Below are 17,748 nucleotides of genomic sequence, written 5' to 3'. Positions count from 1 at the left end.
AGTTAGGTTGAAAATGGACAAACCCAGTGATTGAGTTGTTTTAACCCAGCGATTGGGTTAAATGTTTGCCCGACCTGGTTAGTTTTATTTAACTCAACTATTGATTAAAAATTATATGTCTGGCTTAAAATTAACCCAGAAGAGTTTGTAAATTAAAAATCAGACACATAATTACTAAGAGGCAACAATAATAATCAAAAGGTGAACATTAACCCTGTAAAACCCAAATATATATATATATAAAAAAAAAAAGAGCAACATTTTTTTTTGGACTTCTTAGATATTGTTTTAGGAGGCCTCTGATGTACAAAATAAAGTTTTTTTTTTTTACTTTTTAGTAAGTTTTTAGGGAAATGTTGTAATATTGCAACGTTGGGCCTAGGTAGGAGCAGAATTTCTGTATTTGTCACTTTGTCTGAACAGATAAAGAGCATTTATTTGCAGGGTTGATTGCTTACATAGCTCCATAACAGTATATATCATGAGTAATAATCACACAACAATCCTATTTTTTATGAATAAGCATTTATTAATAAAAATATTGAAAAAAATGTATTTATAAAACTTTTTCTTCTATCACTTTCAATGTGGTTTGAATGAAGTCTGTGTTTTACAGTGATAGTCCCTAAGACTGTCCCTAAACTTTTTTCATCTGAGAAGCACAGGCGAACATTGCACTTACAGTGTGTTTGTGTATCTATTACTGCAGTGTCTACAGCGTCCTTTCTTCGTCTTTACTGGTAAATGTGCAATTATGTCTTTGCGTACATCCACTGGGGGGTATTCCGATGACATCTTGGCATTCTGACATGGAAAAAGTAAAAAAAATAATAAGTGAATAATACAAATGGGTCTTATATTGTAGATAAACTGAAAGAATACAGGGTGGTAGACCATGTGTTGAGGGTAGAGATCTAAGTATATTATCCATCAAAGTATTATAATTTCAATGCAAATGCTAATCAAAATTCCACTACTACATCCAAACAATACTGTCTGGCTGGCCTATTATGCTCTCTACTTATCATACTAAAGGAACACATGCATCCCCCCAGAGCACTTACAGGTTCATGTTCAAGACCATTCACACCTGTCCCTGAAGAATGCAAAAGGCATCCCCCCAAAATCATTCAGAGATCCTAATGCTATAAACTGCTACTTGGCCAACACTCAAAAAAAATATCAGGATCATTTAGAAGTTAAAAAACAAATAAACTACAAAGATACAAGGAGTTTCACTGCTCTGGATGATGGAGTTTTAAATCCCACATACAGTTTATTCCTGTGTTTAATTATGGTCTAAACTAAGTACAAATGTAACAGAAAAGCACATTTAGAACTTAGTTATCCAAAATAACTAAATATATCTGTGTTCTAGACATTGTAATAAACAAAAAAAAATATGTAAGGAAATTTACTTACTTGAATCTTGACAAATCCAGTCATGTAAAAAAAGGAGATGAGCTTGATGCGAAATCTGCAGGTAGAGTAACTTCATGGCCAGATGACCGGACCTATAAACCCTTATTCTATCCAATAGCATTGTGAGGACAAACAATAGAACTCATTAACTATGTAAATATGGTCTTGAGAGAAAAAAACATTTTGCAAGCCTTTTTTTTAAAAAATTGTTGAAAGTGATGTTGTAATTCTGCAACAGTGGGCTTTACAGGGTTAAATGTTTATTTTTATTATTTAAACAAACATTTATAAATAAATAATATTTAAATATTTAAAATAAATAACATTAATAAATGTTAATTTCCAACATATTCTGAGTTTGTTTTAAGCAACAATAAAGTAATTTTTAAACAATAGTTGGGTTAAATAAAATACCCAGATTGGGCAAACCTTTAACCCAACCACTGGGTTTGTCCATTTTCAACTCTTGTCCATTTTCAACTCAGTCTATCCATTCTATCTATCTATCTATCTATCTATCTATCTATCTATCTATCTATCTATCTATCTATCTATCTGTCTATCTGTCTATCTGTCTGTCTGTCTGTCTGTCTGTCTGTCTACATGTCCCTTTATATTCAAATACAAGTTATTAAAAATTAAAAAAGATAATTTACAAAAGGTAAGCAGAAAACAGATTTCCCCCCAAAACAGTAAAAGTAAGCCAAAATAGTTTATTGAAAGAGAATTTTTATTATTATTATTATTATTATTATCCAGAGAAATATACAATAATATACAGAAATGTACATATTAAAACGCACACACACACACACACACACACACACACACACATGCCAGAGCGTACAAACCATTGTTTCATTAATCCAAAAATCTGCATATTCCTTAAAAATATGACAAGTCTTCCTTGCTTTTTTATTAATAATGTTCTCCAAACTGGTGCAGTAGTTTTAGTCTCCTGAAGAAAATGAATAAAATTTGGCTTGGGTCCTGACCATTTCTTCATGTGTATATGACATTTTCCCAAAATAATAAAAAGCTGTACAATAAAAGTAAAATTATTATTTTCATTGAAATAATACATACGATATATCAAAATTATTTAATTTAAATATAACATTTGTTTTCCTTCTAATGAAATTTTCCACATCCACCCACAAAATCTTTGCGTTTATACAATTACAAAACAGATGGATAATAGATTCTGTTTCTATTGAACAAAAGAGAATTACATTTAGTTTTATTTGCGGAACCGTCACATGACATCACCGAGAACAAACCAATAGAAGTCGTCCTCGCGCTTAAGCCCCGCCCTAAATGATCGAACATGGCTGGACCTGGACTGATCTGTAATATTCAGCAGATCTGCAGCAGAAGGTAAGTGAATCTTTATCGCTGCTAAACTTTTGCTTACTAGAGTTTCTGTTTTCAAGCCTGAGCATAACGCTTGCTCTGTTGTATTTTACATTTAAACGGACAGCTGATGTTGTTGCCTTCGACTTTTATTGCGATAACAGTCACAAACTTGTATGTATACAAATAATTTTAACTTGTGATTTACATTTTTGACTAGCTCTAGGTCTCTTCTAATTTATGTTTGATGTTGGATTTTATTTTTGTAACGCAATGTTTTGCTGCAATATCTGAAAAGACCCCGTTTGTTGACACTCGTCCAGGGGGTCAAAGTTCAGTAGGCAAGTGAAGATGGTTCTGCTAAGGGCTGTACTGACCCCGGGTCTCCGTGGGGTCCTTCACTACACGGGGACCAGGAGCTCATCCTCAGGAACCCTTCAAATCAAAGATCCACTCAACTTCTGGTGTGGTGTCCGAGTCAACCTCAAAGATGTGAAAGCCAAATCCGAACCAGTATATGAGCCTGCAACAGGTAATGTATTTCCAAAACTTTCACCCCGTAGGCATTGACCAATCAGACTTTGCCCCATCACATGATCACAGTCACATCTGGCTTTGCCTCTACATTGATTTTTTTCGATACAGCATGTTCTTTGATTATAAACATTACCATCTCTGATCCTATTATGTCTTGATGAATGTATCACAGGTCGTGTCCTTTGCCAGCTGCAAGCTTGTGGAGCCACAGAGGTCGATGCAGCTGTCCGGAGCGCCAGTGCTGCTTTTACAGAGTGGAGTAAACTGGCAGGCATGGAAAGAGCCAGAGTCATGATAGAGGCGGCTAGACTCATTGAGGTAGACCGGAATGCATTGATAAGACATTACAAAATAGTGCTGCATTGATTCAAGAAGTGTTGAGTCTGATCTTTTCAGTTATTTTTGTTGTTGAGAATAGAAGAGAAGAGAGGAGATTGCTGAGATGGAGGTCGTCAACAATGGCAAGTCCATCACAGAAGCCCGTTTAGATGTGGACTCAGCCAGACTGTGCATTGAGTATTTTGCAGGACACGCCACCACCCTTTCAGGTTAGTTTTGTTATTGATCGTTCTCAGTTGATTGATTTCTGAAGGATCATGTGACACTGAAGACTGGAGTAATGATGCTGAAAATTCAGTTTTGACATCACAGGAATAAATTATATTTTAAAACATATTCAAATAGAAATTTTAAATTGAAATAATATTTCACAATATTATGGTATTTACTGTATTTTTGATCTGCCGAAAGGTCCGAAAACATAAAAAAAATCGTAGTTATTCCAAACTTTTGACTGGTAGTGTACATGGAATTAAAATGATAGTTATGTTTAACCAAATTGAGATTATACAGATGGGTTAACAGCTGTTCCTTCTCAGGTCAGCATGTTCAGCTAGCAGGAGGTTCATTTGCTTACACGCGTCGGGAGCCACTGGGTGTGTGTGTGGGAATAGGAGCCTGGAACTATCCCTTCCAGATCGCAGCCTGGAAATCTGCCCCTGCCATCGCTTGTGGTATGTGTTATGTGTTATATAAATGATATAAGTGTGGCTTTGCAAAGTTTCATAGTGATTCCCTGGAATCACACATAATGAATGTAGAGATCCACTGATAAGCCAATAATTTGTTGTTAATGTTATTATGGCCAATAGCTGATAAATGGTAGTTAAAATTATATATTATTTTTTTCTAAATAAGTTATATAAAACAATAATAAATCAGTTTTAAAGGTGCCCTAGAATTAAAAATTGAATTTATATTGGCATAGTTAAATAACAAGAGTTCAGTACATGGAAATGACATACAGTGAGTCTCAAACTCCATTGTTTCCTCCTTCTTATATAAATCTCATTTGTTTAAAAGACCTCCGAAGAACAGGCGAATCTCAACATAACACTGACTGTTAAGTAACAGTCGGGGTGTACGCCCCCAATATTTGCATATGTCAGCCCATGTTCCTAACATTATGAAAGGCATTTGACAAGGGCAGCCATTAACGTCTGGATCTGTGCAGAGCTGAATCATCAGACTAGGTAAGCAAGCAATAACAACGCAGATGGCAGATGGAGCGATAATAACTGACATGATCCATGATATCATGATATTTTTAGTGATATTTGTAAATTGTCTTTATAAATGTTTTGTTAGCATGTTGCAAATGTAGGCTACTGTTGGTTAAAGTTACCATCATTTATTACTTCATTCACGGAGACAAGAGCCGTCGCTATTTTCATTTTTAAACACTTGCAGTCTGTATAATTCATAAACACAACTTCATTCTTTATAAATCTCTCCAACAGTGTGTAATGTTAGCTTTAGCCATGGAGCACAGCCTCAAACTCATTCAGAATCAATGTAAACACTCAAATAAATACTATACTCACATGATCCGACGCATGCATGAAGTATGCATGACGAACATCTTGTAAAGATCCATTTGAGGGTTATATTAGCTCTGTGAACTTTGTAAATGCACTGTATTATAGAGTCGTGAGCTCGATGGGCAGGGAGCGAGAGATTTAAAGGGCCAGCAGCCCTGAATCGGTGCATAGTTAATGATGCCCCAAAATAAGCAGTTAAAAAAAATGAATTTAAAAAAATCTATGGGGTATTTTGAGCTTAAACTTCACAGACACATTCAGGGGACACCTTAGACTTATATTACATCTTGTAAAAAAACGTTCGATGGCATCTTTAAATGCTACAAATTAATTCAGGTAGCACCACCACATTTGCTAAAGATTACATTTAACAGTTGCTATTTTTAAGATTTGTTACTCACCCTCATGCCATCCTAGGTGTATATGACTTTATTCTTTCAGTCAAACACAATCAGAGTTATATTTAAAAATATTCTGGCTCTTCCAAGCTTTATAATGGGAGAGAATAGTTACTGTGATTTTGAAGCCAAAAAAAAGCGCATCCGTCCATCATATAAGTAATCCATACAGCTCCAGGGGAATAAAGTCCTTCTGAAGTGAAGCGATGTGTTTTTGTAAGAAAAATATCCATATTTATAACTTTATAGACTATAATCACTAGGAGCAATTCAGAAGGCCTTAATTAACCCCCTGAAGTCATATGGATTACTTTTATGATGGATGGATGTGCTTTTTGGATGGGCTTCAAAATCACAGTAACTATTCTCTCCCATTATAAAGCTTGGAAGAGCGAGAATATTTTTAAATATAACTCTGATTGTGTTTGACTGGAAGAATAAAATCATATATACCTAGGATGGCTTGAGGGTGAGTAAATAATGGGATAATTTTCATTTTTGGGTGAACTATCCCTTTAACTTGAAGTGTGTGGTAGATGACGGCAAAGATAATCTAAATGTAAAGTTGTGGAAATGAGCATGCACGATTATTTGTACAATAATTAAAAAAAAAAAAAAAATCTAATTTTGGCAGATAACCGATATAGTACCAATATATTGTCCATTCCCTACTTGAATACACTGTATGTCACTTTGGATAAAAGTGTCTTCCAATTTAATAAATGTAAATAAATAAATAGTAGTAAATAGTATAAGCTGTTAATGATACTTGCCTAAAGTCACAATGTAACATACAGAGCTTTTCTTCCGTATTGTGGCGTACTTCCGAGTGAAATGGATTGCGGGACTTGGGTTTTATCCATCAGTTGTTGATTGGATGGAGGCAGATCTGAATGCGAGCTTGCAGTTGATGGTAAGAAAGGATTAAATGGTGGGAGAAGTCCGGTATGCGTTATGAGACACATCTGTCGTTTCACCTGAAAATCTAGGCATGACATTTGATTTGGGCATAAGATCAGATTTTAGGCACAAGATCAAATTTTTTAAATGAAATGTATGCGTGAATTGTTCAAAATAATAATGCAATATGCAGTAATAATCAGTATTACTCTAACTTAGGGGTTAGGGATTTGAACAACCCCCTAAACTTGACTATTAAACTGTGTCACATAACACGTCCTGCCACGGATATGAACAATACCTCAAAGCTGTTAAAGTTAAAAACCTTATGATTTTATTTGGTTGATTATAAAACTTAATCTTTGACCCTAATCTGTTGAGTCTTCATATATTTACCTCATTGTTCAGTTATTCACACTAGACATAAAAATGTGAAACTCTCTATTGTGTTGAAGGCTATTGAACTGTATTTGTTTAATACCCTCTTTGTTCGTTCTGTCCTAGATCTGTGCCTGAAATGTTTATCTTAACATTCTCCATTTACAGTCTGCTATTCCAATTCAATCGTAGGCAACTCCATGGTGTTCAAGCCGTCTCCGGTGACCCCCGTGACTGCAGTGCTGCTGGCTGAGATTTATTCACAGGCTGGAGCTCCTGAGGGGCTGTTCAATGTGGTGCAAGGTGGAGAAGAAACAGGTTCTCTTCTGTGTCATCACCCATCTGTGGCTAAGGTCTCCTTCACAGGAAGTGTGCCCACAGGAAAGAAAGTAAGAGGACTCCAGCAGTAATAATTCAGTAGCTATTGCAGACTTAAAGGGTTAGTTCACTCAAAAATGAAAATTCTGCCATCAGTTACTCACCTTCTTGTCATTCCAAACCATTAAAGACTTTGGTAAATCTTCGAAACACAAATTAAGATACATCTGTGTCTCATTTGACAGTCCAGGTAACCAAAGATGGAAGATCCAAGAAGGTCATAATGGCATTGTGAAAGTAATCCATATGAATTCTGCAGTTTATTCCAAGTCTTGTAAAAAGACACAATCACATTATATAATGAACAGATAAAATTGAGGCTTTTATTCAAAGCCTTTTCATAGTCAAATATAACTTTTATATAATACTTAAAAAAAAAACAACTCAATGGATTAGTTGTTGTTTGTATATGTATCTGAGCATTTGGCCATTGCTGCTTCTTTCTCTCACCCATGGTTTATTAATAAACAAAGAGCAGAAGAAAAACATTTTTTCTCTTGATCGATAATCAAGAATCAATAACAAGCGCTAAACTAAGTTAAATCTGTTCATCATATAAAGAGAGCGCATGATTAAATGGTTTGATTCATTTGGATTAATTTTATATGGAATATGGACAGCTTTGTGACTTCTTTAAATAAGATTTCTTTAAAATATCAGTAACACTTTACAACAAGGTTTCATTAGTTAACTACTTTGGTTAACTAAGAATGAACATTACTTCGACAGCATTTATTTATCTTAATGTTAATTTCAGCATTCAAAATCAAAAGTTGTATTTGTTAACATTAGTTAATGCACTGTGAACCAACATGAACAAACAATGAATGACTTTTTATTAACTAATATTAATAGTGTTACCATAAAGATTAATAAATACTGTAATAAATGTATTGATAATTGTTAGTTCATGGTAGTTAATACATTAACTAACTAATGTCAACTAATGAGACCTTATTGTAAAGTATTACAAAAATATCTTAATTTGTGTTTCAAAAATTAACCTGGGTTTTGGAACGACATGAAGGTGAGTAAATGATGACAGACTTTTCTTTTTTTTTTTTGGTGAACTAACCCTTTAAGCAATTGGTTATTGTGTCTGGTTTAATCAAAGTTGTGTGTATTATACCTCATTTTATACAGTCTATTGAAAAGTTTATTTATAGTAGTAGTACTAGTAATGGATACTATCCTGGAATGCACTTCCTGTGTTTAAATGCATGTTTTGGCCAAACAGATAATGGAAATGGCCTCCCGAGGGGTCAAGCCAGTGACACTGGAGCTTGGTGGTAAATCTCCTCTGATCATCTTCGAGGACACTGACCTAGAAAACGCTGTTAGAGGAGCACTTATGGCCAACTTCTTGTCTCAAGGCCAGGTACTGTATTGAAAGGTCAAGTCAAAGTTTGAATGTCACAGGTGATCACAGCCATGCTGATATACAGAACAACTACACTACTTTAGACAACATTTATACAATATTATAACATATAATTATGCAATATTTTATACAGTAATATTGGTTTATACAGTATTTTAGTTTACACAATATTATAAGCTATAATGTCAAATTAAAAATGTTCACTCTAAAATAAGTATAAATAAATCAAAGGCATTTCAGAGATGAAAAATAGAAAATACTCTACTGTTAAAAATGTTAGGGTCTGTAAGATTGTTTTTTTTTAAAAATGCTCACCAAGGCTGCATTTACTTGATCAAAGATACAGTAAAAACATTATTTCAAAAATATTATTTCAATTTAATATAACTGTTTTCTATTTGACTATATTTTAAAATGTAATTTATTCCTGTGATGTAAAGATGAATTTTCAGCATCATTACTCCAGTCTTCAGTGTCACATGATCCTTCCGAAACCATTCTATGATGATTTGCTGCTCAAGAAACATTTCTTATTATTCTCAATGTTGAAATCAATTGTTCTGCTTGATATATTTTTGCAAACCGTGATTCTTTTTTCAGGATTCTTTGACTGAAAATAAAGTTCAAAAGAACAGCATTTATTTGAAACAAAAAAACTTTTGTCATTTTTGATCAACTTAAAGGTGCAGTATGTAGGATTTCTGTCCGCTAGAGGCCTATTCAAAACAAAGGCATAGAAAACGTATGATGGAGAAAATTCTGTATTACTTTTACTAAAAATAAAGTTGCATCTGATTATGCTATGTTAGCTCACAAAATAGTGTTTTTCTCTGAGGCATGGTAACGTTACTCGCAAAAAATCAAGAAAATTAGATTTAAACAATGTCTAATCGTGTCGAGCTATATAACAATTAGTTTTCTGTCTATAAATATATCAAAACAGATGTTCCCTTGTCTATTAAAACGTGTAATATATTAAAGCGTCTTTGGTGTTTGCATGATTTCTACAAAATAAAACCAGAAACCGAGGCAGATCGAGGGTTAACGCGGGTATGACGCAATTGACAGGCGACTCCTCACACGTCCCAGAGCCTTGGTTAAAATTGCAATTTTCTCACGATTTACAAATAGTTGGAAACATTTGGGATATTGTAAGTACTCAAGTGAACAAAATATATAACACTGGCCTACTGGTTTTTGGATATTTTACTGTAAAAATCTTACATATTGCACCTTTTAATGCATCCTTGCTGAATAAAAGTATTAATTTCTGACCACAATTTTGTAAATGTTAGTGTATAGTTTATGTTCTGTATTTTTTAATATATATATTTCCCACATGTAGGTGTGCAGTAACGGCACCAGAGTTTTTGTGCAAAGGTCAATTGTTCCTCAGTTCTTGAAAGAGGTGGTCAGGAGAACTAAAGCCATCCTGATAGGAGACCCTCTGTTGGAGGAGACTCGTATGGGAGCCCTGGTCAGCAAACCACACCTGGACAAGGTGCTGGGATATGTGAACCAAGCTAAGAAAGAGGTATATTCAGTATAGAATATAGTAGCATGATTGTGTTGTTTACTATATTACATGGGTTGGTAATGTAGTTGCTTTTTTATTGACAGGGAGCCAGAGTGCTCTGTGGAGGGGAGCCCTTCATCCCAACCGATCCTAAACTAAAAGATGGATACTACATGACACCATGTGTGCTTGGTGAGTTAGAAAAACAGTTGGCAGCTGATGTTTTGAGTTCATGTGTTTTGGAAATATTCAATGGTCTATTTTTCATTCTGTTCATTTCCTTAAATCAGTCTGTTTTCTGTGTTCATTCACGTCTCGTTTTCAGATGGCTGCACAGATGACATGACGTGTGTCAAAGAGGAAATCTTTGGGCCTGTAATGTCAGTACTGCCCTTTGACACTGAGGACGAGGTTCTCCGGAGAGCCAATGACAGCTCTCTGGGTCTGGCTGCAGGGGTCTTTACTAAGTAAAGTGAAAGTTAGTTTTATACACTACCGTTCGAACATTTGGGGTCAGTACGATTTTTAAAAGTTTTTATGAGAAAATAAAATCTGCATTTATTTGATCCAAAATACAGTAAAAATATAATATGATACATTATTTTCAGGATTCTTGATGAATAAAAAGTTCAAATGAAAAGCATTATTTGAAATAGAAATCTTTTGTAACACTTTAAATGTCTTTGCTGTTGTATTTGATCAATTTAATGTGTCTTTGCTGAATAAGTGTAAGTATTAATAAAATATTTTTACAGACTCCAAACTTTTGAACGGTAGTATGTCTGACTGGTTGAGGTTTATGTAATTTAACAAAGCTAGACTGGGGCTTTCCTGTTTGCTTATATTTTCCTTTCCTGTCTGTTTGTGACTCGCTAGAGATGTTAAGAGAGCACATCGAGTTATAGAAAACCTGCAGGCTGGATCTTGCTTCATCAATAATTACAATATCACCCCTGTGGAGGTGCCATTTGGAGGATACAAGGCCTCAGGTGGAGTTATAATAGGAGTTACCAAAAAAAAATTGTATTAGTGTGTTTGCCTCTATAAACACTCTCTGTCCTGAAGTTAAACACAACCTTCTATCTTTGATTTCAGGTATTGGAAGAGAAAATGGCCAGGTGACCATTGAATTTTACTCTCAGTTGAAGACTGTGGTGGTGGAGATGGGTGATGTGGATAGTCTCTTTTAAACGCAAGCCAGACGTATTAATGATTGGATCCTACTGGAAGATCTCAATGTGGGATTACCCAATTAGCCTAAAGACTTGACACGCACAGTTACTGAAATGTATCAGTGTTCACCACTAATGGACCATGTTTAGCCTGCTAACATAATTTCTGTCAAGTAATGGCAGCTGCCTGTGAATATTTCACAATCAAGTGCCTGTACTGTAGGATGGTACAATTCTTAATGAGTGTAACAGAGTGTACACTGCATTTATTTTAAAGAAACTGTACAATATTTGATTGTTAAATAGCTATAATGTGACTGTAATGTAATGTACCTGTCTCATATATCGCTCATGCTGCTGTGAATATATGCTTTACCTATTAATTTGCTCAAGTAAACACTATGCATAGTAATATTTTTTTAATTAATGGCAAAAGGCGGTACATAATTGTAATAAAGGAGCTTGTGTATAAAGAATATAGTCTGAAGTATTGTTTATTTTATGTACATACTCTTGTACATACAGCTGATGTGTCATACATTTAACATTGTTTTCTACATTCAGCGAATAAATATTTCTGTCCTTCTTTATCAACTCCAAACAGGAAGTCACCTCATCATAAATTATAAGTTATAAATTCGCCTAAAATATGAGGATAAATTCACCAGAACTAATTACCTAGTCAAAAACTTTTCAAACTTCTACCTGGTAAAAAGCCATTTTACTATATTTGAATAAAAAATATTGGCCAAAAAACCCTTTTAAAAACATGTTTGTCTGATGAACTTGTTATGGGTTTTAAAAGCATTTCTTCTTTTTCCTCCTTGGAAGTTTGCTTCTCACACATTTCCTCTGTGCAAATGTATAATGAAAAAGCATCAAAATGTGTTTTTAATTTAGAAAAACAGTTTTATCTCCATAAAAAATGAATCATAAATGGCTTACCTTTGCTATAGCTTTTTTGGGCTGTTTAAACTGTGCAAGAGATTCTGCAAAAGGTCAAGACATTCAGTAAACACTCTCCAAAGCAGACCAGACCTTCTGAAAAGAAAAGAAAAAAACCTCTGTTTTAGATGCTTACCATCTTCAGATGGCAGGTCCTGGTCACAGTTTCTGGTCACCTGTCACAAGAGAAATGTTTCAGAATCTGAATCCAGTCAGGTGAACGCATATCAAAACTTATTCAGTATAACATCTTTCATTAAGATCCATCTGCTTTGCACCGTTTCTGCTGCTCTGATTTTAGAGAGAGAGGGTGTCTCCATCTCCGTGTCGTTCTCGCTCAACTGGCCCCCCTCCTGTAGCTTCCCAAGACGGCTCTGTGCTGCCGTCACACGCAACTTCATGGTGTGGAAGCGAGACTGTAGTTCGCCCACTCTGAAGTGCACTGCACTTCCCTCGAACCACAGACTTTCATTTACACCTGCCTTGAATCCTGGTGGCTCGTATTCAGGTGGAGTGACTAAAGTTGCAAGGGGATAAAAGCACACTAGTCATTTATAGATCCCCTGTAGCATTGATATTTCACTGAGCAAGTTCATTTGATCCCAAAAAAACATAATATATGTCATGAATCAATCATTCTTATCCACTTCTCTCCTGGTAGCACTTTATTTTACAGTCCTGCATGTACATACTATATACTTATTATAGCAATTACAATAACTATGTACTAACCCTTAACCTTAACCCATGTAGTTACCTTATATTACCAGTGCTTTCTTTGGTAAGTACACTGTAAGTACACGTACTGTAAAATAAAGTGTAACCTCTCTCCTCATACTGAAGAAGGATAGATTATACCATCATCATAGTAGTAGAGTTTCATAGTGAGGTAAACGGCAGTGGGCAGAGCTTCTAGATTCTGCATGAGGAGGAACAGTTTTCTGATCAGGAGCGTTGAAGCTTTCTTAGTGTCCTCTACGGTCACTCTCAGGTTCCCATTCATATTACTGAAATGAAGAAAAGAGGTGAGGACTAGTTTTTTTTTTTTACATGAATGTACACTAAATTGGCAACATACTGTCCAAAACTATATCCACTACCGTTCAAAAGTTTGGGGTCAATAAGATTTTTTAAGTGTTTGAAGTTTCTTATGCTCATTAAGACTGCATTTATTTGAAATATAGTATCAGGTATAAAACAGTAAAAAAAAATATTGCGAAATGTAATTATAATTTAAAATAACTGTTTAATATTAATGTCATTTATTCCTGTGATGATAAAAACTAAACTTTCATCAGCCATTACTCCAGTCATGAAATCAGAAATCATTCTAATATGCTGATTTGGTCCTCAAGAAACTTTTTTTATTATATCAATGTTAAAAATGCTTTAATATTAATATTTTTGTGAAAACTGTTCAGCAAGAACAGCATTTATTTTGAAATAGAAATCTTTTGTAACATTATATATGTATTTACTGTCACTTTTGTTCAATTTAATGTCTAAAACTATTTATTTTAAGAAAATTTAACTAACCCCAAACTTTTGAACGGTAGTGTAGAGGATGATTGTTATGTAATCATCAACTGAGGACATACAGGCAAAGCAAACAACAGAAAATCTAGTTTTACAGATAGAGTATTTCACTCTCAACACTTGAGCAATGTACAATACTATACCTCAGGATGTCCATCTGTGGTCCACACTCTGAGTATCTGAACTTAAACTGATAGGACTCAATGACATGCTGAGACAACAGACACACGCAAGAGACAAAACAGCAGGTTTAGGAAAGTCATATTGGTGTTCACATTTTTTTTTTCTCTCAAAATGTACTGACCTTATGCGCTAGAGAAACAATCGCACAGCCATCTTTAGAATTTTGTCTTTGAACTTCTATTTTTGTGGTAACTCTGTATATTTCTATGGCATCGCTGTCGAAGAGTAATTAGCTGATGGATTTAGTTATTATAGAGTTAATGAACGTTAATCATGAGCATTGTAATGTTTGAAGCGGATTCCGTAATAAATGTCAGAAGACCGGGAAGATTTTAAAACGAGTGGTTCATTCATGAATCCGTAACATCTTACCTTCATGCTGTGGAAACACAAACCGAAAGACAGAACATAAGGAGTGCAGTGCTGAAAAGGGGCGGGGCTACATAAGCACTGTGTCCGAAATCTAATACTTCTCTACTATGTAGTATGAACTATGTACATACTACATGTAATAGTACAGTATAACAACAGAGTAGTATGTCTGAATTCATAGTATTCGAAAAACAGTAGGCAAAAATTCCCCGGATGACCTACTACTTCCGGCGAGATTCTGAAGTGCGCATCCGATGGTCACTTTATCCCATGAGTCCACAGGAGAGGATTTATGAATGGAGGTGAAGCGACGTATGCTTTTAGGTCACGTGATAATGACAACATGGTGGATGTAGTATATCAGGATTACATTCATACTACCCACATTCATACTATATAGAATATACTTTTTAAATGGTCAGAAAGTTCAAACTCAAATGTAGTGCCTACACTGACAGTACGCGATTTCGGATGCACCGAAGGTCTATAGCACTGGGAAAAAGTTACTGTTAGATAATAACAAATTATGTGTAATGCAATAATAAACACATTTGCTAAATTTGAAATTTTATTCCACTTAAGATTTTTATGAGATTAATTAAGAGATTAATTGCAATCATTTTATTCCACTGACAGTCCTAAAAAACAAATCTGCATATAATATTTTATAGCATTCATCTCTCTTTCCTTGTGACATACGTACAAAAATGAAAAATCTTTCAGTGCTGAGTTTCTCCTCACCACTGTCACCATTATTGCTTTGGAATTGTTACAGGTATTCAGTGTTTTTGTGTTCTGTTGTGTATGAGGGCCATTTACACGACACCATGTCAAAAAACTTTTTATGTGTTTTGGCCATTCATTTACATGACAACAGTGTTTTGAGGGCCTGAAATCGCAAATTTTGATAGTGCAAGTTTTTGAAAATAATACCGTTATCATCTCTGTGTAAACTACAAATATGTACATTTGTGAAAACGATGACGACATGCGCATGCATATTACGTGTGCAGTCTATAGGCGCATAGTTTTTCTTTAAAAAGTGACATCGCAAACTTCTGGCCTGACAGCATAATCCAACATTTTTAGTCGTTTTCACAGATAAGGGTGAGCAGGGATCGTTTTGACAACGTTGTCATCTGTATCACTATGTTTTTAGTACATTGTTGTGAAAACGTATCTTTCTATTAGTTATTATGGTTTCTGATTATGTTCACCTGTGTCTTGTTTAGTTGTACATTACTCTCTTGTGTCTATATTCCTGTTCTTAGCTTTCTTTAAATAAATATACAGCTTGCGTTTAGATCCACGACTCAACTTATACTCCTGTGCTCCGCAAAACTGAAAATATTTCTTAAAAACTTAAAGGTCAATTTCAATAGAAGATAAATATGATTTGGAATTTGCCTTTAGTATAATAAAAATATAAAAGACAATTATTTGATTTTGGAATTCCACTTACACAGTATCTTATCAGCATAAATAGTCTTGAACATGAAAGTATATTTGGGGGTCCATAAAATAAAACCCTGATCTAAAAACTCCATGGAAGACTAAATCTTGGAACTTACATTACTGTCATCTGGGCTTGTGTGTACCTGTGAATAATAATTAAAAAAAACACACACACAAAAAAAAAAAACAGTTAATTTATATAACGTGCATTTCTTTAGAAATTATTGTGTAAATAAAAACACACTTTTACTGACCCCAATGACCACCATTTGAAGCTGCAAAAAAGTAGATTAATGCAGTGACAAAAACATACTAAAAAATATTAGAAATATAGATTTATATTTAAATATGTGTTTTTGACTTACATATCTCTTCTCCAAAGCATCAAAACATCCCATCAGCCTTGGAGGACAGAAGTATAAATATACTTTCACATACGTGTACATTCAAATAAACACGTTGAAATTCATTGTACAAATACAACATATGCAACATATTACCATTTGATGAGTTTGCGGGCTCCAGGGCAAGAACAATCCTGTTTGAGGACTTTGATACACAAATCTGAAGAACAACATTCATCAATGAACAAACTGATTGTATGAGATATTTCAAACAGCTGTTCGGCCATTAATAAACCAGTGTGTTTATTTATACCTTCCAGGTATCTGGATCTGTAGGAGTCCTCAGGAAATATCCCACGCAGATAGGTGATGGAGGAGACAGCTATAACCACCATGCGCTTGACAAACACCAGTGACTGAGCCGCAGTATCCAGCGCCTGATGAAATACACTGATTCAGATCAATTCACAATACAGTTTTACAAAGAAAAGAGCCTTGAAATCCATATCCACATACTGTACATACACATATGTTCACAAATGACACAGAAATCTAATAGAATTATAGTTTTGGGACCTTTTTAAGCATAGATGTGAAAGTGCAGAAACTAAACTTAATTAGATGTACTTCATGAATGCTTACAGAACTCTCTTTTTAAAGGAGACACTGCAAAGAACTTCAAAAAATTAAAGTGTGACTGTCAAATGACAATTCACTGTCAAACAAATAAATTCTGAACATCAATTAGTCTTCATGTACAGAAATATAGAGTATAACATATATTTCAACCATCACAGTTTACGGCAATACTGTATTTACGTTGACAAACTGTCAGTGAAAAGGACTGAAATTAAAAGCACTAATAATGGGTCTTAAAACATTACCACTGAAATATTACAATAATATTTTGTTGCTAGCTTAGCGATATTTAATATATACCTCGGTACTGACATGCTATTTATCAAAGAAAATCACCATTTTCTCTTTAACCAAAATTCCTGTTAGCCTACCTCAGGGATTGTTTACAGTAAAACTGCGGTAACTGCATTAGCGAGCATTGTCATTAATAATAATAATAATAAAGAAATTATGATTCTGACAGCTTCTTATAATGACTGAAGCAGACCTCAAATTAATATACTATGATTTTACAGTAGTAAAACGACAGAAACTACGTTACTTCCGTTTTAATCCAGCTCCTTATTTGGAAGCATGGTATATTTTTGTAAGGGTTTATTTTATTTACGTTCACACTGTAAATGTCATTCATTTAGTATCTCACCTCAGCAATCACCTGTTTGTCTCGAGTTAGTTTCTTCTGTCTGGTTGTCATGCTTGAGCTAACTTTAATGTTAGCTTCCTCACACTCAAACGACCTCCTCAAAAGCTATTATAGCATCAATAAATAAATCAACACGTTAATAATTTAATTATTCTATCGATGTTTATGTAAGATAACGTGTTATTTGCTAAATTTGATCATGTATTATTAAATACCGTACGAAGAATATAGCGTTAACTTTTTAAGGTAAAACCGCTGACCGCGACAAATCGGAGAATGCGCGCGAGACACCTGTCACCGATCACGCGCATTTGGC

The 17,748-nt window shown here is 34.5% G+C and overlaps 2 protein-coding genes across 5 annotated transcripts; one reads left to right on the top strand and one right to left on the bottom strand.

Annotated features, from left to right (window-relative positions):
• The first annotated feature begins 2,652 nt into the window (after nucleotides 1–2,652).
• On the top strand, nucleotides 2,653–11,791 carry aldh9a1b (aldehyde dehydrogenase 9 family, member A1b). Of its 3 annotated transcripts, none has more exons than XM_048163268.1 (12): nucleotides 2,653–2,799; nucleotides 3,099–3,307; nucleotides 3,485–3,630; nucleotides 3,731–3,860; nucleotides 4,191–4,325; nucleotides 7,061–7,257; nucleotides 8,484–8,624; nucleotides 9,973–10,161; nucleotides 10,248–10,335; nucleotides 10,469–10,610; nucleotides 11,020–11,132; nucleotides 11,239–11,791. In XM_048163268.1, exons 1-12 carry the CDS (start codon nucleotides 2,750–2,752, stop codon nucleotides 11,331–11,333), a joined length of 1,635 nt encoding a protein of 544 aa, XP_048019225.1. In that variant the 5' UTR covers nucleotides 2,653–2,749; the 3' UTR covers nucleotides 11,334–11,791. The 3 variants fall into 3 exon arrangements, with proteins under 3 accessions (XP_048019225.1, XP_048019227.1, XP_048019226.1); XM_048163270.1 differs by having other exon boundaries at nucleotides 2,743–2,799; nucleotides 3,074–3,307; XM_048163269.1 differs by lacking the exon at nucleotides 2,653–2,799 and adding an exon at nucleotides 2,809–2,949.
• zte38 (zebrafish testis-expressed 38) lies at nucleotides 11,792–17,732 on the bottom strand. 2 transcript variants are annotated; one of them, XM_048163272.1, is made up of 12 exons: nucleotides 17,445–17,732; nucleotides 16,464–16,587; nucleotides 16,307–16,370; nucleotides 16,172–16,208; nucleotides 16,061–16,081; nucleotides 15,923–15,949; nucleotides 13,940–14,007; nucleotides 13,119–13,267; nucleotides 12,539–12,777; nucleotides 12,397–12,436; nucleotides 12,261–12,304; nucleotides 11,792–12,167 (listed from the first exon to the last, which is right to left on the bottom strand). In XM_048163272.1, the coding sequence occupies exons 1-12, from the start codon at nucleotides 17,481–17,483 to the stop codon at nucleotides 12,114–12,116; spliced, it is 906 nt and encodes a 301-aa protein (XP_048019229.1). In that variant the 5' UTR covers nucleotides 17,484–17,732; the 3' UTR covers nucleotides 11,792–12,113. The 2 variants fall into 2 exon arrangements, with proteins under 2 accessions (XP_048019229.1, XP_048019228.1); XM_048163271.1 differs by having other exon boundaries at nucleotides 17,433–17,731.
• Nucleotides 17,733–17,748: the final 16 nt, after the last annotated feature.

Source organism: Megalobrama amblycephala, linkage group LG17, assembly GCF_018812025.1.
Source record: "Megalobrama amblycephala isolate DHTTF-2021 linkage group LG17, ASM1881202v1, whole genome shotgun sequence".
Classification (NCBI taxonomy): Eukaryota; Metazoa; Chordata; class Actinopteri; order Cypriniformes; family Xenocyprididae; genus Megalobrama; species Megalobrama amblycephala.
The sequence above is the reverse complement of the archived record's forward strand: the minus strand, read 5'-3'. Positions and strand labels throughout refer to the sequence as shown.